This window comes from Heliangelus exortis, chromosome 1, assembly GCF_036169615.1.
Source record: "Heliangelus exortis chromosome 1, bHelExo1.hap1, whole genome shotgun sequence".
Lineage (NCBI taxonomy): Eukaryota > Metazoa > Chordata > Aves > Apodiformes > Trochilidae > Heliangelus > Heliangelus exortis.
In genome coordinates this window covers 111,838,404-111,859,353 of record NC_092422.1, presented here as the reverse complement: position 1 = coordinate 111,859,353, position 20,950 = coordinate 111,838,404, and the positions used below count along the sequence as shown (strand labels likewise).

Below are 20,950 nucleotides of genomic sequence, written 5' to 3'. Positions count from 1 at the left end.
GTAAATCCCTGAATTAGGCATCAGTCTGGAGCACATCCACAAAAATTCAATACACAAGCATAACATACAGTCTAACTCAAAACTAGGTGAGGTATTTCTGCACATCTCTGCACTGCACTATGGAATCAGGCTCCCTGAAGAAGAAATAAGTATTCCTGCTGTTTGCACAAAGCACCTTGTTTTAACAGCAGAGCTCAGAAGCTAAGCCCCCATGTGTTGCACAAATAAAAATAATAAACAGTAGTAAGAGAACCCTCTTGAATATTCCTAAGAACTTTAAGTACACTTAGTTGGCTGCTAAGAGAGAAATGTTTTCCCTCTTACTACAATAAACCAACATACTAGCATGGTTCTCTACAATAAATAGGGACAGAGTTCTGCAGGAGGCCATGCACAGGAGACAGAGCTCAGCCTCAACACCTTCAAGAACTCCATCCTGAAACAGAGAGAAGAAAGCTCCATGTTTTAATAGCTCCTTCCCTTTTCTCTACCACAGTGCTGCAACCAGGTCCAAAAGTAGAAAGGTTACGTCTGAGGTTAAAACAAGGAAAAACTTTTCTTACAGATAAAGGTTCCTCATAAGGAGATGGCTTACTAAGTCAGAAACATTTTATTCCATGAGTTGATGAGACCACAAAAGCATAAAAGCATCACTATTCCAAAGGCCAGCAAAGCTTTTTCATGCAATACACTTCTTCCTCTGGCTTTTCTGACCACCAAGAACGTCCCTTTTCCTACACTGTTCTACTAAGAAGGCTACTTTGGAAAAGAATACTGCATTTTTCAGATGGAAACATCTTGTTTTGCTTCTCTGTTTGTTTGCTATAAAGAAAAGCCAAAACTAAAATCAAACAACCACCCCAAAATGACAAAAAGAAAAAAATTCCACTAGGAAGAAGCATTCTTGGCAGGAAAAAAAAATTTAAGTACCTCACGCACACAGCAGAAATATTGTTGGCTGTTTCATTCATCTGGAATGCTTTACAAAAATCACATTGCCATATGGAATAAAATGTCACAGCAGTTCTTGACACTTCACCTATATTTTGACAAATACCTCAGTCAAAAGGTCATGTAAATTTTGCTTGCAGTTCTTCAATGTGCTTTGATCCCTCTATACTATTTTTAAGGCTATAAGATTATAGAGAAACTTGATTCTATTTAAAGGACATGGATTATCATTCCGGAGAGTAAAGAGAACAGGAGTAAGAATATGCATGATGGATAATTTTTTAAGAATTTCCTATATGAGTTTCACATTTAATCCCATTAAATTTTCATGGGATTGAGAGGACCAATGTGACCTAGATGCTGTCCCCACACTAATAAGTGACTGGAACATTCACCCCCCAGCACATTAACTACAGAGTGACAACCTGGGCTGTACCTTCTTCACAGAAAATATTGGCCACAGACAGTCCCGCTCACAATGTATGTAAAGTGTAAGAGGAAAGAGCATCATCTGCATCACTGGGTGTCACAGACATCACAAATGCAATTTGTCCTGGTTTGCCTTATCTGTTTTACTTGGAGGTTTTCATCAACACAGTTCAATTCCTGCTCAAAGCCACAAAACAGGAAACTTTTCTGGAAGTCATCTGGAGACTTCTAAGGGCCTGTCCTTTCAATAACTACAATCATCTGTAATTAATAAGTGAAACATTAAAAAGGAAGTTTTCTCTCCACCTTTCAACATTTGTGGAGATCTCTGGGTTTTTTCCATCAGCATCTGATAAGTAACTTCAGGAAGCTTGTAATGTTGCCATGTAAGACACCACCTCAAACCTCCAACAGTAGCTTGAGCACACAGCAAAATGACTGCAGTACACTAAAACTGGACAAGAGTCAGGACGCATCATTTCTGCAGAAAACCTCACAGTTTTGCACCATTTGCAGCCAACCTTCTGCTGCTTGTGTTATGCAATTAATGCCATTCACACTTTAATAAATTAAAAAAGAAGCAAAACCCCCAAGGCTTCACTGCTTTTCCTAAACATGGCAACACCCTTCTGTGTTATTATGAAGACATTCCTGTTGGTATGGATGACTGAAGGTGGGTTTGCAGACCAGTAGTCCCCAAAACTTGCCTTAAAGCTATATTTCACAGATTTTTTGAATTAAAGTTCCATATTAGCGGAGGAGATTAATATAACTGTTAGAGACTACTGCACTTGCAGTTTATAAAGACTATACAAGATTTTGAGTTGGTACCACTGAAGCAGAGCACTCCGTTGTATGGGACACTCTTATTGCACTTTTAATAACTCCTAATACGTTCAGAAATGCAACAAATCAGAAAAAAATATACCTCCTAATTGATTATGTGCATGTATTAAGAATAATACATTCAGTGCTTTACAATTATTTACTCTTTCATAAACGTGGTGGTATTTTGACATTTGAGCAAAAAGTCTGCTCTGATTTATTTGCAGATTAAGTTGTATTTTTGTTCTAAATGCTCAGCTACTCTGCCCCACAGAACAATTCGTGACATTTGTTCATATATGGTTATTCTCAGATGCAGGGAAAGAAAAAAACAACCCCAAACCAAGAAGTTACTCATTTAAAAGCTCTCTCTATCTGCCTGGAGTTTTATTAATAACACATCACCATGGTATCACAGAATCATAAAGAAAATAAAACAGACAGATAGTTGCTAGGCTCTCCAACCTCTATGGATAAAAGGGAATACTTACAAAGGAAGAGTGGGAGAAGCTGTTTTGGTCTTGTTTCCTTATCACCCTTGAAGGCAAGGCTAAGTGAAGGGATGAGCCTCATACTGTGTTCTGAAAGCTGCTAGTATCATCACTCAAATCCATTATCCATGACACAGTTTTCTGCTCTAGCACTTACATAATAAAAAGAGAAATCCAAGCTGTGATGGCACAAAACCTTAGGAAAGGGGAAGCAGATGAAGGAACTCATTGCTTGCTTCAGCACTCCCATTTAACCCTCAGACTCTTCAACCATATCACTGTTGCCCCTATTCATATTAACCTAAAATGAGCTGTTTGCTTACATTCACTCAAACCTCCCCTGCACTCCAGCTCCTGAACCAGCACTCCCTCAGCCCCCCAGTGTCATGCTGTAAATGCATCTGTCATCAGTGGTGGGAACAGTTCAATGAGAGGTTATCTGCCCAGAAGAGTCTCAACTGTTTCTCAAAGTATTTTCAAAACTGCCAAGTTTCAGAAGTGAGATCCTTTACCTGTAGCGTTTTCCCCAGCAATATTGAGTCAAAGGATGTTCCCATGGCTCTGCCAGGTTTAGGCTTCAGAAGGAAGAGGCAGCCTGCACAAACATTAACTGCTTCAATAAGAGAAGTGAGCTCAAAATGTTGCAACATCTTCGGAATTCTAATATAGAGAAGCACCAAGCTTAACTGCAGGAAAAACACATATGACAGGCAGAGACTGTTTGCAGTCCACATCCCCTTTCTAAAAGCATGTACTGCAAGACTGCTCATGTCTGACTATTGCCACACTATTACTCCAGGTAGAAAAAGGACAACACAGGGAAATGTGTAAAAACAACATTTAGACTCGAGCATACAAGAGCATGCTTCCTACTTACAAATAATTACAATATTGACTAAATTAATTCTAAGGCCAAAGAGCAATGCAGACAGAAGTTACACCTTTAGTTGGTATGCTATTCTGGATGTGGCTGATTCATCTCTAGCTTCAGCTCCTTGAAGTCCCAACACTCATTGTTTTCTTCATATGTCAGGTTAGCACAGCAAAAAGTTTGTGCAGCTCAATGGGGAGAGAAGAAAAAAAAGCACCAGCAAGTGCCTCTCCCACTGATGGCCTGGCATGACACGACATGAAAGGCTGTCCCACTCCACCAGAGATGCTGCCGTAACTCAGACTTACTTCTTACAAAAACATTCACTCCTGCATTGTACTCAGTATTTTAGAAGGAAATAAACAGCACTTTATGAGGTCTTTTTCGCTTTCATGTTACTTCTACTTACTAAAACAGAAGTCTGTCACCTCCACAAAGTACAAAATGCTGTATTTTGGTCTTGCAGGTGGCCTTGACTTCAAAGTTCTTACAGTTTCAGGAGAAGTTAAGCACAGGAGGATACTGTTCCCTTTGTCTTTCAGCAGCTTGGCTAATTAGTGCAAACCACAACAAGCCATAAAATATTTTTTTCTTTTTGATAGACAGCTGTAGCTCTAAAAAGGCAATGATTCCTGCAGCCTGAAAATGTGTGCTACTTGGGGTCCTCCTCTTGGGGAGAAAAAGCAGCAGAGGTCAAGGTAAAAGTCTTTGGAAACAAACAAACAAACAAACAAAATCACCCTGATTTACCCCTGCCAGTCAGACCGGGTGCATTCTGTCCTTCTCTGTACCCAGAACATATACAACTAATTCTATTTTCTAGAGCTCCAAATGTTGATTGATGAATCATCTTTTCCTTTAGATTTATTTTTTTAAGTGATTTTGGCATTGTTCCTTGAAATTCCTCACTGGCTATGTAATGGAAATTTTGACCTCACACTCTGGTTTCTTTAACATCACAGATACTGAGATTGAGTTTAGGAAGACCTAACAGTTCAAGAAAAGACATAATGAAGAAATCTGTAGCTTAAAAAGAAGTAAAGCTGTACTAAATAAACTCTCAAGTAAATATTTAATTGCATGGCCATTATGTTATGTTCCTAATAATACAGCAACTCATTTATCATAATTAAGAATTCAAGTGAGGGGAGGGAGCTGCCTCTCTCTTTTTCCTCCCAAAGTTGGTCATGTGGCCAAAGTTTTTGGCAAGTTACACTTGGCATACATCCAAGTTCAGCTTTTTTCCTTTTAATTAGCAGCTCCCCATATTATTGTTTTGAAAACATATTGCAATTAGTAGTTGGAAAACAGGAACTAGAAAAATGTAAACCAGAAGAGAGTAGAAAGAATCCAAATGCACCAAATCATTCATTCATGAGAAAATTATTGCATGTGGTAGTGTAACACTTCTTCAACTATCATCAAGATGAAGGGCTATTCAGCTTTCCATCCTTCCTGTATTTGGGATCACAGTGGAAAGTATACAGTAGCCCAAATTTCTCAGATATGCTGTGTTGAGAACATGTGACAAAGAGCTTGGAATTTTTCAGTGTCTCAGTAACACAAAAAAAATTAGATGGATCTCTATAGCAATAATCAAAACGTGAACACATTTTTAAACTACTCTGATTTATCTAAAATGTCACTTAACAAATAGAAGAGAAACTCCTTGACCTACCCCGTTCACATTCAGCTGTCAGAAAAATCCTGCAGCTCTCAGAAACAGACATGTCCTTAGCACCTGCTGAAGCCTCTAACCAGAATTACAATCATCATGGCAAACTAAAACTAACAAGTGGCACATTCATGATGCATGAAGGCTCAGCCTATTTAAAAGGAACTGACATTCATGCCCAGCTTCCAGACATGAAGCGGGATAACCAAGGGACACGACAACATGAGCTTCAAATTATGCATTCTTTGAAATACTTTAAACAAGGTTTCTCAAATGAATACACCATTATGGACTCTGGGAATTATTCATGGTCATGCCAGAGGACATCCCACTCTGTCCCCACCCACGTTCAGCTCGCACACAGAACCAGCTTTTATTCAGGCCGATAAAAGGAGATGAAACATTTTGATTCCCCTGCAGCTCTAACCACACTGCAGGCCACAGCAGACTCTTCACAGACTTCATTAGACACTGATCAACTTAAATGGCTGATTTAAGCCATGAAGAACGTGGCAAGTTTGAAACTTTGAAGAGTCACTGTAGTTCCCCATCAGTGTAGCACTCTGAAGGGAAACTCTGCACCCAGCAGGAAAAGTAGATCTGACCACTTTGTGTTGGACGTGCAACTGTGATGCTGGCAGCCCGGACAGCCTTGCAGCTGCTCTGAATCTCACAGGGATGGCTCTCCTCAGTCTGCTGCAATGATTAAATGAGTTAATGTGACTTGAACAGGTGTGATGACTGACTCATAAGGTTTCCATAAACATTTCTGATAAGATGCTACATAAAAAAAAAAAAAAAAAAAAATCAATGTTTAATCTCATGTGCAGCTGTTGTCAAAGCCTTAATGGAGCTGTGTTGCCCCAAAAAAGACAGCATTTTGCTTGCAGAAGGGGGAGGAATTACTACACAATTACACAAATTACTTCATTTTTTTTACCTTTCCAGACTCAGCAAGTAAACTAGGAGCTGGCATAAACCATTCTCATGTGCAAATAATATTCAAAGTTTCAGGTAGAGAAGGTCTATGAAAAAAACAAACAAACAAACCAACAACAGCTCAAACACTGTAAGAAAAGGTAACAGCCAAGCTGAATCTGTTTCTGCATGCATCAACAGTTCAGAGGTGGCTGTAGATTAGCAAAATGCCTGTGACCTAGGGTAAAATACAGATGATTTTAATATGAGGTAGTATAGACTTGATTACATACAGCCATTAGTGGACATGGGAGAGAAACAACCAAAAGCTTTCTTACTATGCTGATTGATGCATTTTTAAGTAAAGCATTTCCATATTCTCCCAAAATACTTTCTTCAGCTTCATAGGCAAACTCTCACTGATTCAATCATATCCCATATATTGGGGGTGGAGTGTGTCTATTCCAGTAATGAATATACAAACATCATAAGCAAAGCTGAGCAGTGCACAGGGAAAAATAAAAACACTTAGCATCTGTATAGTTACTTGAGCTGCTAGGGAACCTTGCACCAGATGTTACCTCAGCTGCTTCCTAAACTACTGTCATGTTTGCTCTCTTCCTTACTGAATACCAGTGTTATTAACTAGAACCATACATAGTTTACTCCTGGGAGAAACCTTAAGATAATTTACAAGTCTGCCAAGTGCCCCATTCTCTTATTAGAAACTGAAAAGCTCAGTAAATGTAAGATGCTAAATTGGTTAACAGGAAATAAATGTTCTTAACCTCATCTCAGGCAAAGATTCAGCACACAGCAGAACAGCCTCATTTTTACACACAAGTAGTATTTTCCAGTTGATTGTGAGAGGTAACATTATGAATACTTCAATACACTCTGTAAAAAGTGTTGCAAGTCTAGGGGAATTCCCTGCTATGAACACAATCACCAAAATATCTGAAGTCTGCAATTACACATAAATAAATAACAGTAGGTGGGCCATAGAATCTTGACTGTGAAAGTGAGAAGGGTCTGGGCACAGGGAAGATGAGAGAAATGCATTCTCAGGGACATGATTATGTTATGTACAGGTGTACCGGATTTAACTTGGGTAATTATCCATGGCAACATGAGTTCATGGATTGGATTAAAAAAATACACAAACCCTAAATTTCTTAACAATTGCTGCCTGAAAACTGTTCCTTCCTCTCACATAAGAAACAGCTTCTGAATTAATGCTACATTTAATTCACCTCTGTAAAACAGTCTCAACACCCTAGAAGAATTCCTAGTTAATGGGGTAAGATATCCACAAAAAGTAATGTTTTAAAAGACCCTGTAATTACATTATTCAATAATCTGAAATTCTCAAGTTATTTAATATATAGGGAACACAATTAACTACCCGAAAGTATCATGGGAAGTAAAGACATTTTTCAAAAACACATTAACTGAAGTAGCGACAGACAAAATGATCCACATGAATTACCAGAATTAAAGAGGGGAAAGGGAAGAAAATCCAACATTATTAAATGTACCTTTCCATTAGGGAGATTAAACTCCTTCCATGAAGCCTTTCTTATACACCTAGTACTGAAATGATTTTCTGTAGCTCAGTTACTGAAAACACCCACACTTCTTATGTGCTCTACTCCAATATTCTAGAAATTATCCTAAGCTTAAGGTTACACATAAACATAAGTAAAAAACAGTATCTCTATGATCTGAAAAAATCCACAGGGAAGTATAATTGTAAGACTGCTAGTGTAATCCACTTCATCTGCTATTCTCAATTATCATTATTTTAAAAACATACAAGGAAGTAATAATTACTTATTCCAAATTCTCATGGTTTTCTCCATACTTTTTGCTGTCAGCCTAAAGAATTTTTCTAATCATTTTCAAGATATGCTGCACAACACTATTCCATGTAGTGCAGAGAAAAAGAAAATCACCAAAAAGGTAAAAAATGTAAAAAACTAAGTTACCACTATGCTCCAGTTAATACACTGGGTGACCCTGAGCAAATCGCTGTCACATTCCCACCAAAAATGGACAAGGCTCCAGACTCTGAAAATTACTGTCAGACCAAAAAATGTTTACAGAGCAGCTTGCAGTCATCAGAGGACTCTGCAAATGGAAAGAATTACAGCATATGCTGTGTTCTAGCCATGAGTTTTAAAAAGAACAGAAAAAAAGAACCGTAGCAATCATGACTAGGCACATATGTTCTAAGCCAACAGGGACCATCTGCTTCTCAGGTATAGCTCTTTGAGATTTCATTACTTTCATTTGATAAAGACTAGGTCTAGAAACAAGAAAAATAAATCAGAAGCTCATACATACAGGATTATATGAAAGCTCTTAAAATACTTCAGGAACTGCAGAGGTAGTACCTATTACTAGATATAATTCCTATAGCTAAAAGTACCGGTAAATTTTCAGGTACCAACACCCTTCTTCAGGTTTCAGTCACCTTTGTAATGTAAGGGAGGTAAAAGGAGAAGCACTTTTCATAAAAGGAAGAATTGCAGTAAGGAAAAAACAACCTGTGTCATGTCAGGATGCAATGAAGCACATGGAAACCCTGACAGATGGAACAAGAAGCCCGTGCCTGAGGTTTGCACAAATGAAATCAAGAGACACTGGTGTTTATTTGCAGGAAGAGGGGGTGTCTCCATCTGAATGGAATACAGCAAGTGTTTTTATGCTCCTGCTTGGGCTGGTTGGTAGAATTTAAACGAAGGTGAAAAGAAACCAAATGCTGTTCCCCAGGAAAATGCTTGCTCAATCCAAATGACTGCAAAAAAAGGCAGCATCAGAGTATGCATTAGCTTCTCCTGCAATGAATTGGTTCCAAGTGCAAAGACTCAGCAGCAGGAACAACAAGAACTTTAATGCAGATGGAGGCTCAAGCTGTAAACGTATGACAATTTCCTGACAAAACCAAATCCTGTTTCATAGTATTCACTGGCCGCTGTTACTGACAGCAATTAAATTCTGGGTCTGAACAATGCTAGTTAAGCAGATGGTGGAAAAAAGTGACAGAATAATTAGTGTGCAGGAAGTCAGATGCAAACATGCAGGTACCAATACTGTCTTTAACATCTACATAAAACTGGCACTGAGATTTTCAAGAGACTGTTAAAGGAACCACCTCAGACTATTTTTACAGGGTCACTTTTTATTGTGTTTCTTACCCTTTAAACCAAGCAAACAAATCAATAAAAAGTAAGACAATGGGATTGTGAAGTGTAAAAGAGGGGTAAAGATACTTTGCTGACCTACCTTATGCTCTTCTTGCCTGCCTCTGCAGGAAAGCATCACAAAAAACTAAGACAGAAACACAACCATTGATTACAGAGGTACTGCAGAAAACCAACCTTACACACATTGTTTCCAAGTGCATAGCATAAACAAAGGAAAAGTCTGCTATATTTCCTATGAGGATCTTTTTCTTAAGAAAAAAAAACCCCAAAATAATCAGTACTCTTCATTCAACCTGTAAATCTATACAGACTGAGAACAGAAATTAGTATTTTTTTCTCCATGTCTGAAATTCATCAGTCCAAATAATTAAAACAATCAGAGTGCCTGACACCCATTGGTTTCTCCAAGCACTCGTCTATCCTGCAAGTCTGGAAGTGTTTTCACCTAAAATCTGGATTAAATAACATGATTCAGATGTGAAAAGACTGACAATAAACAGTATTTTAGAACAGCTCAGTCATAAAACAGAAAGCTTCAGTACTGCATGTCCACATTAGGAAAAATGAAACTGTTTCTTCCAAGAACACCACACTGGGTGTTTGACCCCTGTGGCCCACAATGAAAACCAGGGGAAATGTGTTATTCTGATTTCTCTTGTTCTGTCAACATGTAAAAACAGTCACTGGTATAACTACTAAAACCCCCCACTTTTTTTTTAATTTTTTTAGTTAATCACCCACTTTTATCATTTTTAGTGAGGCTATTTTATGATGTTCTTAAATAACCATACTCAGAGAAGCACTTCAAGGGCTATAGAAGCCTTTTCTCAAAATTCACTAAGCATGTTACATGGCCTCTGATCAATGCCAAAGCCATTCACTGCAACCATGTCATGATGCTCACATAAATGACAGGCCTTTCCACTCCATGGCAAGGAGACAGCTACAGAGCTCTGTAAAGAAAAAAAAGCCCAGTGTCTTTTTCCTTGTCTCCCTTTAAATCCATACAGGAAAGTGTCTTTTCAGAGTTTCCATAACTACAAATTATTCTGGATAAGAGAACAAACACAGTAATTAGATTCACCACATTTCTGGTCTTTCCTAAACTAGGGTGGACAGTTGAACTTACCCTGCTGTAAAAGAAACTTCTCAAGCCCAAGTGTATATAGTACAATATGCCACGTGCAGATGGTGATTATAAAATGTGTAAGAGGAAGGCTTGGTTGGGGAGAGTCACACTCTTCAGAAGAAAAGACAGATTACTGTGGATATGTTGCCACAACTATGCATAATTTCCAAAATTCAAAGCTGGAAATTGACTTCAGAATAGAATTTGAGCAGAGCTGCTGAAAATGATAGGATGTAGGGGAGGGGGAAAAAAAACCAAACAAGTGTGACTGTACACTTGCCTCATTCCTATAATCTTTCTGTGGCTAATGGCTATGGCTGGAGATGAGATACTGAGCTAGATGGACAGTGGTCTGACAAAAGCATCTGCTCAGAAAGGAGAAGAGAGATACAAAGAACCCATAGGACTTCTCCATTTAATCATGTCACTGATGGTGTGATCTTTTTTTTACTTAATTATTTAATAGAAGTTTTTATTGTTAAAGGATGTGGTTTATGCGAATCTTATCCATTACAGATGCAGATTTATAAATGACTCTAGATTACAGGGCTGGACAGTGATGACATGAAATTCACATAGTTTAGGATTTTCCAGAGGCTTGATGTCTGGAGCCAAAGCTTAATTTTGGCTATGAAGCCGATTCCCTCTCCACCTTTAGGCCACTCATCTCCATTTCCTTCTCTGTAAACTTGCCTCCCATGATGGTGCTAACATGTTTAATTAGTGACCATGAATCATCATAGAATTCCCTCCTGATTTCCAGATACAAACAATAATAAACCCAAGTTTTACTCAGGGAAAACCTGTAGCTAAATTTGAGGAAACGCACACCCTCCACTATGCCAGTCAGAAGTGGTCTTACAAAACAGCAGTACCAAAACTGTGTTATTTTTAATCCCTGCCAAAGAGTGCAGTAGTCTGCCTTTAAGTGTGCAGCCACTTACGCTGGTAAACTCACACACAGCCTCTCTGCTAACCATGCTCAAGTTAGCAAACTGAGAGACAGAGGTCATATGATAATCTGTGTGTATCTGCCTTTTCAACCCCTTGTTGCAGAGCAGACCCCATCACTGGCTGTGAGCAGGTGTACCCTGCCAGGGGTCACCCCTCCCCAGAGACTGTGTCTCCCCTTCCCCCCCACTGCCCCACTTCTCAAGCTAGCTGAGCTGCTTCCAGGGTCACTCCCTAATTATTTCCACCCAAGACAGGCTAGCACAGATGAACTCCTTAAGCTTTCTTTCGTTGAGATTGCTTATTCCAATGGAAACAGGCTAGAGGAACAAAAAAAGAGGTAGCTGAGAAAACGGCAATGAGGGGATAGAAACATGTAGCAAGCTCTTGTCTGTGACCAATACACCATTATTCCATTATGCCAAGGAACTTGTTCCCATTACATGTCTGCTAGATATGTTCCTCCCTGTACTTTCATGTCATTCACATGACTTCCCATTCCTGAGACTCCCTGTGCACAGGATTTGACCACCTCCATCTCTCTGCTCAAGTACTTTTGTACATTGGGATCCCAGCTGTTTTTTGGCATTGGTATCAATAATGTAATTTCAGGCATGTGTGACTGAAGAGACTGCTGGTTTTTATGTTACACTAAGCAGCTTTACATCATAGAGAAAAAAATCAAACCTCTGAAAGTGCTGTAAAAGGAAAGTGCTATTACTTTTCATCTGGTGACCTTCTGGCAATTCCAGAGGCATCACAGCAGGCATGTTCCTGTTCCACCTCCCTGTTTAGTTTCTCATGACAATCATCATCAGCCTCTTATCTTGTTTGGCCATTAAGATCACCCCATTATCCATTATCACTCCATACAATGCAGGCTAAAGATCATCACTGAGTAACTTCAAACCTGTAAGGTAACTTCAGAGTTGTGAGATAGCTTGTAGGTGAACTTCCAGTCTTAGGAAAAGACATAAGTGGGATGGACACAAATGGGATGGAGAAGCTGCTGTGCCTCTGAGAGGGAAGTTGTTCCTTTAATATGCAAGGCTAGTTTCAGCAAGTAAATGTTAGGAAAAGAGCTGCCAAAAAAAAAATACCCCAAACCTGTATCAGTTATTTATTACACAGAAAAGAACTAAACTGCTGTCAGTCATAAGTTCCTCAAGGTCTGACTGTATCTGTTTCAGTGCCAAGTATATTGCCAGAGTCATTAAAGAAAAGAAGGAAAAAACCAATGCATGTGCAAGCATGTGCTCAGACACACACAGTGGCTGATACTCCACTCAAATTTCATAGGAAGATCTATTTCACCTATCTGCTAATTACCATCCTGGAAAAGGGATTATATTCAGATTTTGTGATTGATATAAAAAAAGATGTATATGTGTTGTTAACACAAGATAAAGCATGAGCATCTCATCACAGAATTATCTGAAATCTACCACTTACTTTCATTTCATCAAAACAAGACAGGTGGTCTGCTCATCACCAAGAGCTGGCTGTTCCCAGAGATTTCAGTCAGCATGAAAAGCTTCTCAGAGGGTTATAATCAACAAGATGGAAAATCACTGAATGTTAAACTCCACTGAATTTCTATTTATATTATGTTACAATAAAGACATCACAGACCCCATTTTACTCACTGCAAACCAGAGACCTAAATACTCGAAGGAATAAGGCTTTCATCTTAATCTAAATGGTTAAACTTGTTTTCAGTTGGCAACTTTGCCAGGTCAAAACAAGCAAATTAATATGCATTTTTTTAAACTGAACCCAGACATCCAGTCTTTCCACTTTACATATCATTTGTTAGCAAACTCGCACATACTTTCCATCTATTTACATTCACTGGCACTGAGTGAACTCCTTTCCCCTTTCCCCCTAAGCAACATTTTCTCCAATCTTCATTAGGACTGAAAACTGAAACTGGCTATAGGACAACTAAAAGCAGTTCCACATCTAAAAACAGTATGTTAGTCAACAACTGATTATATTAAAAATGTGATACTCATTTGAGAATACCCTTAAATAAACCCCTACAAAATCCCACAGCTTTTTATGCGTTTTTTAAGATGTAATCTAGTTTTATGTACACAATTTATAGTATAGAAACTGCTATGTAATCAAGGCTCCTCAGGAGAAGTATAGCTCTGCAATGACTCAACATGCATTGTTCTCAACATCCATGGGGCCTGAAACATTGCAATCACTGTCAACAGCAGCTTACCAAGTCTTCCTATAAACCCACAGGAAGACATTTTCACCAGCCCCTTCCAGTCAGAAATTCTCCTTATTTCTCTGTTAGAAAATGGAGCCTGCCTTTCTCTGTCGCAGCTACTGCCTCCCAAACACAACTTCCACCTTTTGACATCTACAGGTAATTAAGTGCCTAACAGTGTAAGTGTCACATCTCCATGCCATTCTTCTTCTTCCCCTCCCATTTTGCTGTCAGACCCTGTCCTAGCCTAAAATAGTTTTGACACCTTCACTGAAAGCCTTCCCCTGCCCTGAAATGCCTGCTCTCTTTTTAACATGCTAGAACTCGTTGGCAGGAGACACTATACTCTGACCTAACTTTCAGTCCTCCCTTCCTCCACACCCTGCTCTGTATTGTCCCTTTGCCCACAGGTCCAGATCAGGGATGCAGGCAGGAAGGGATGCTGCTCACTTATGCTGAAGTGAAACCTCCTCTGTATGAAAACATGGAAAACCTGTGAAAAGCCTTCCCTTTGCATTTGGAACAAAACAGGGTTTAACTAAAGGCAAAGTTTCCTGTTCAAATGAGGTATAAGCAGCAAATGCAACACATAAGAGTAAAAACTCATGTGTGAGAGTTCCTAGTAAATCATTATTATCTGCAGTAACAAGCAGTGTAGATCCTCTCTTCCCTCCCTTTTTTCTTCTCCTTGTTCTCTTTCCCCTTTTTCATCATTTACAGCAGAAAACTTAGACCTCTTAGAGACTTATATGAAGCATTCCTGCTCTGGAATGGCATCAGCATCTGGACACCTGGCAAAGAAAACGTTCAATACCTACTGCACCTATTGTAGGTTCAATACCTACAACCCCTCTGAGAGCAAGCATGAATATTCTTGCCTTTCTTCTTATTTACCAAAAACATTTAAAGCTGAGAGTGTTCAGAAGTCTGTCTCAGTGGTTTTTGTTCTGGTTACATTACAGCAAATTGCTTTGATCTGGGGGAGGAAGAACATCTTAAGTTCACAAAGCCAAAAGCCAAGATGCACAAAACTGAAACATTCCAAAGTTAAAAATAATCATCTTTAAACTGCAAGAGCAGAGCTGTAATTTTGAGCAGTACAGCATGACATCATGGTTTATATGGGGCCAGCTCAATAAATCAAACCGTGCCTAATTAGAGATCCTACTGCAAGTCTACATTATTTGGACAAATAATTAAAACAGGACAGTCTGTAACACAAGCCAGATATGTTTACTAAAACATGTTCTTTTCAAACTTTCAGGTTCACTACTGCTTACAAAGCTTTCACATTTAGTAAATTATAGACCCCTAAGCTTTTATTTTAGGCTGACTTCACTTTCAAGGAATTCTTCAATTAACTTTACGTTGCTTTAAGCTCTTCATCCAACGAGAAAACAATCTGTGGTTTTTTACTTCTTTCAGTGCCAATGGCTGCCCTCCACATTTGACTTGCAGACTTACTGTCTTTTCTGAGCCAGGGTCTGTTTGTCTAAAACCAGCCTAGTTGTCATAGCATTTTGACAAGACCTCTGTAAAAGGAGAAAAAGACTTTGTGGTGGGTAAACTGCTAAGAATCATGAAGGTTCTTATCTCAGTTTCAACAGACAAGTGCCAAAAGTAAGGAACACTCAGCAATTAACCCAGAGATGAAAGCCCTGACTACCTGAGTTGCCCTTCTCTCCTTTTTACCCCACTTTTTGATTTTCCAATTTTTACTTTTCTATCCTCAGTTGTTTTTCTAAAACGTGTGCTTTTTCTCAAATCTTAAAAGCTATACTCAAACATTTAAAGCTGAAAGGAACCCAACACTATCAAACATTACTATCTGTAGATGGGAAGGACATCTCTGGAATTGCTGGAAATGCGGTGGAGGCTTTATCAGTTTCTGTATAAATAATGTTAAATCAGGAGCCCAAGAGTTTAATAAAAAGCATGAGCTGAGCAAGAAGGGCAAGATTCATTAATAAACTGCACATTTTTCCTTTTAGAGCTTGAGAGATTTAAATGCAATTTTTTACTTTGAAAAAGAGGGGAGAGTGTGCAGCTCTCCTTCCTCTCCCCCCCTGACATTAGACTTCCTAACAGACCAAAATACAGTGGATTAGAACTTTGAAGGCAATGACTGAGGACCAAAACGTTTGACACTGGCAACAAAAAACGGAATATACAAAAATCAGAGTCTATTAGTCCAGTATTTTGATGTTCAAATAATTTTCTTCAAACAAGTATCACTCACTTCTTAATACACAGATTTTAAAGAAAATAATCAACAGTGTTTTAAAAGAATCAAATCACATTTAATATTATGTGCACTGTTTAACAGTGTTTATAAAAACATGGTAAATGGAGCTCCCTCAACCACAGCCACCATGACCAGCATACCCTTAAACAGGAACACACCTTTTAGAACTCCATTTGAATTCTTTGTTACAGTAAAAATACATCAAACCTTTAAATTAAGAAGTATTTTTTTTCCCAATTAGGACCGTCTTTGTGGAAAGAAATATTATGACTGACCTCTGTTAAGTGCAAACATTTGGAGCCACAGCCATTCCAATTCCCTACATTCTCAGTGTGAAGCAACAGATTTCTCAGGAAAAAAAACAACCTCTAATTATTTGGACATACTTCTGAAAGCAACAGTGAAAATTAAGAAAGTAGTCTTCCCAAAGAAGTATCTATTTTTGCAATGTGTGCTTTTAAAGCATAATGCTTACGGAATGAAATACTTCAGTTCTCTTGTGTAAACTTGTACAGATTGTTTGCTATTGATCTTTTGAGTCATATTTTGGCAGTAAACTGGTATCCTTGCAGAAAATATAAGTACTACAGACCAAGTGATGTAATCTACATCTATATTTAACTATTTTTGTCTTTTTTTTTTTTTTTAAGGAAGTCTCAGTAAAGGATACGAAAATCAAAGACAGGTGAAAAAAACCCCACAACCCAGAATATTTGTTAAGTTCATATTTCAAAATAAATAAGCTGGACTCCACACTTGAATTTTTTTTCCCAGATTATAAACCTTGTGATAAAGAAAATCTTCAGAACAGACAGACTGATTGTTTGTAGGAATAGGGCTCTTTCAAGTCATGGAAGCAAACTCAGATTAAAAAAAGCAGTGTTTCTACCTGTAATCAAGATGTAGGACTCTGAACTACTTTCTCAACTGAATGACATGAAATTATTACAAAACCAGGGCACAAACTGACCTCAAGGATGTGAAATCTACGATTTTTTCACTGTGGATTCTTCTTTCCTCCCTGCTCCCATGCTACTGCATATTAAAAAAAAAATAAAATTGCACTTTAGCTAGGTCACCCCTATGGCCCAGGCTTGTGCTGTTTGTGAAGTCATAATGCAATATTCCCTCTCTGCTCCTGCTGTGGCCCAAGGCAGGTGCCACAACCTCCTTGGCACATAGGACTGCATGGCAGTTTGGACAGAAAGAGGGAGAGCCAATGGAGGTGGGTAGCTGACAGAGGGAAACTAATGCAGTGCAGTAATTAAAAATTTTGCTGAGCCACAAACTCTCAAATGTGGTAAGTCTTCAACCAACCAAAGAGATGCCAGGAAAGGAGAACAGTGACTGAGAGAGAGTGCATGAGCAGAAGTCCAAGCAACAGCACGTGCAGGAGATGAAATGTGCACTTTCCCCTTTCCTCCTCAGGTTTTCCCCATCAACTGAGAACCACTACCCAAGGGCTCAAGTCTATCTGAAGTCTGGTTATCTTAAAAAAATTCAACATGGTTAAGGCCAATATGTAGAAAGTAACAGGAGGAATCCTAGCCTTTAAATCCTAGGTCTTTTAATTGGAATCAAATATTTTCTTGCCTCTCTGAAGAAGGGACTCACTGATGTTAGCTTTTCTGTACCTGTTCCTTACTCCTTCTCCCGTCTCCACTGCCACTGTCTCTCGTTCTTGTCACACTGTGTCCCACCTCTTCCTCATTGCCACATGGGAACCAGTTGTGTAGGGACTGGTCACGATGAGGACAAACACAATGCACCCACTTCTGGGCAACTACCAGCTTTGTCTTTTGGTGTAAAGCATCTCAAAGTTCAACTGAGTTCACTCGAGAACATCATTAGCTGCCACTCAGATGGAATGACAAGGAAGAAGCATATTTGAGACCTTAAAAAAATTAAAATTCGTGCAACTTGCACTTTATTAGAAATTGAAACCCACGTAAAATCTGTTTTAATAATAAGCAAAAGATTTTTCCTGACATTACACAAAGAATCAGACTAGATGACTACAAAGGGTCCTTCTGACTAAGTAGTGACAACACAGATGCCAGAGAATTTTGTAGATCGGGATTATTTTCCAGTAGGAATTAATTACACTATTTCTTGTAGTTTTGGTCTTCTAAAACCAGACAAAAGCCAATGGAATATTTTGCATAGAGAAGACCAGAGTCTGCCTTTAGATACTGTCCAAATGACACTGCTTTGACCGAGGAGATAGCAATACCTCTGTTTCCATTAATTCTTTACTAAGTATCAAAGGATTAAAATTGTTGGTTTCCAGCATTACCTCATGCCCAGGCCTCTCACTGATTAATTAAAACTGTATAAGTATAGGAAAAAGAACAGAAAAGCAAAACTGCAATACTATGAACCAAGACTGTCCCTGATAAAAGAAACAGACTGCTATTATCAGCTCCTCTCCATAGGTTGATTGTGAATTTTAATGAAACAAGATTTCCTTTTTCAAGCTTCCAGCAACTGGCAAACATGTCTAATGCAGAGGAAGTCATATTTATAGTTGCATCATTCTCCACAATATACCAATTCTCTTGTAATCAGAATTTTTTCTACTCTACTATATAAAAGATCTTTTTTCCTTAGGATTGCAGCTTTTTAACAGGAAGCTTCCAATTCTACAGTTAGTAATGGCTGTGGAGGGGCAAACATAGGACAGTACAGCCCCACATCATGCTTAGACAGTAAAGATATAGCAAACAACCAAACAACTTTGTATTGGTATTGCATCCTGAGTTAATTAGCCTGTTGAATCATTATTTAATATATAATGAATGTTGACCTTATCTACTTTTTGCTATTTTTTACATTCTTCTTGGGCAGAGATAGATAAAGAACTTACTACTACATAACCTTTGTATATATTTGGATAGGGTGTTTTAAGTATGCAGATACTCCATGGGATATCTGAAGCAGCATGCTCTGCTTGATGAAAGGAAAACCTATCTCAAGCTTCCTCAAACTATTGCAGGAGACAATTAATAACTTGCTTGTGTGTTTGTGCTGTCAGTCTGCAAACAGGAAAGTAATGATAAAAAAACCCAACACTTCCATGAAATTTCCAAAGTCTCTTCCAGCAATCATATCAGAGCATTTAACCCTGGTCAATCCCCATCTCCCTTAAATACAGACAAAAAAGTTATAATTTTGTTAAGGAAGATAGACAAAGAGATTAATACTTTACCACAGGAAAAAATCTTCAAAAGCAAAAAAACCTGCAAAAGTCGTTCTTACCTAAAATTGAAAGAAAAGACAGAGAGGAAAGTAAATATGATTGAGATCATCCCTTGGAGCACTGCACCTTTAAAACACAAAGAATTCTCAAACAATATTTTACAGACATCATGACAGTGTGGAACAAACCTAAAGAAAACAAGCTACACCAGAACAGGAAATTGCAATTTCTTTGAAACAATAATTAACCTTAAGAAGGAAACCACTTCTAATATAAACAAACAAGTAATAAAGGAAACCATTATAACCACAGGGAAACCTGTCTTAAAGCAGGGAATATAAAAAGAGTTTGCCACAAGAGATGAGTCTCTAAAGAAACTTGAAGCAATTCTGTAGTAGGGATAATTAATGCACAGGCAGATCTCAAATAGATCATCTTTAGGGTTTCAAAGAGGAGCCTGGACCACCAGAAATTTAGTAACTTTTTAAACAGAAGACTCAAATTTAAACCGAATGTAATCTCATTCTGCTGGCACTTACACAAAATCAGGAGGAGTTTGAAGGATATCAAACAGCTAAACTGCATTTATAATCATTGATGCCAAATCATTGCCATTTATAAATAGCTACATTTATAACCTGTATTTTGGTGATTATTATCTTAAGTGGGAATCAAAAAAGGAAAAATCTTAAAAATCAGAAACTTGGACTTTCTTAAAGCACAAGATGAAAATTTCAAACTTTTTCATGAGACAACATGCGTACAGAATTGAAAACAGGTCTAATTTTTAGAATCTAAAAATCAGTAATTTTTACATTAAAAATCATTCACAGATCTCAAGTATTAATTTCTGCTTCCTTTTACTACTTGCAATTCTTAAATATTTGCAGATGAGCAGTAGTCTTCTTGTATTTACTGATATTCCTTGGGGAGAAGAGAAGTTCATGGGGGTGTTAAGAAAAGCTGTAACTAAAATAAATACTAAAAACAGAAACAGTATTTATTTTGGCTATTAAGTCAAGTATCTAGAAGTAACAGCATCTCAGACTGTCCCTATTTGTTATTATTACCCTGGTGTCTTTTGTGGTTTCTAGTATTTTGGCAACTGGAACATATACAGTAAAGCTAGCAACACAGCAAAAGTTTAGCAAAGGAACCATAATTTGAATTAAAACCCAACACCAAATAGAGCAAGCAGCTCTCTGAACAGTGGAACCAGTATGGTTTGGATTCCTATGAAATTGTGTCCTATGGAAATCTGGAAAAAAAAATTAAGTAGATCCACAAGCTTGCACTAAGATCTCTCTCTTCTACCTGGGAAGGCATTCTTGTGAAATTTATTGAAACTAATTAACATCCAAATCTCTGTTTCTCAATTGATCTATCTGTATCACTAGGAATGACTGTCAGGGAGACACTTAGGAAGTTCTTCCCTAGAAGGAAAAGCCAGTGAGAAAAGTACCGTATCCAGTACTTTCACACAGATTCATTCAGTTTATAGAAAGTGACATTTAATGCAGAAAAAGGACTCTGAGCCAGCTTCTTAACACAATACAAGTACTAATTTTTGTGACTCCTTGTTATCTTTTGCATTTGGGAGGACCACTACAAGAGGAAAACCTTTATGTGATGCTATCACAGATCCACAGTTAGTAAATGCCAATACTTAACCTACAAGGAGATTTTTAGTTAAGTCTGAAATGGAAAAAAATTTTTATGGGGATCTGAAACACAAATACAATACCTGTGCCTCATCATCCTCACAAAGTTAGTTTTCTCCTATCTCTCTAAAGGGATTTGGGAAATGGAAATTTCCAAAGCTAGACAAATGGCAGA

The 20,950-nt window shown here is 38.1% G+C and overlaps 2 protein-coding genes across 6 annotated transcripts in view; one reads left to right on the top strand and one right to left on the bottom strand.

Moving 5' to 3' along the window:
- CMSS1 (cms1 ribosomal small subunit homolog) overlaps positions 1 to 20,950 on the bottom strand; it is a 226,931-nt gene that overhangs the window by 92,020 nt on the left and 113,961 nt on the right. The window contains exon 1 of one of the 4 annotated variants that reach the window (XM_071758637.1): positions 2,697 to 2,838. The exons of the other annotated variants lie outside the window; for them this stretch is intronic. Within the exon in view, the coding sequence (XP_071614738.1) occupies positions 2,697 to 2,778 (82 nt within the window). The 5' untranslated portion in view covers positions 2,779 to 2,838. Of the gene's footprint in view, positions 1 to 2,696; positions 2,839 to 20,950 lie in introns of those variants that run through there. 4 annotated transcript variants of the gene reach the window in all.
- FILIP1L (filamin A interacting protein 1 like) overlaps positions 1 to 20,950 on the top strand; it is a 147,995-nt gene that overhangs the window by 16,640 nt on the left and 110,405 nt on the right. The gene's annotated exons all lie outside the window — the stretch shown is intronic.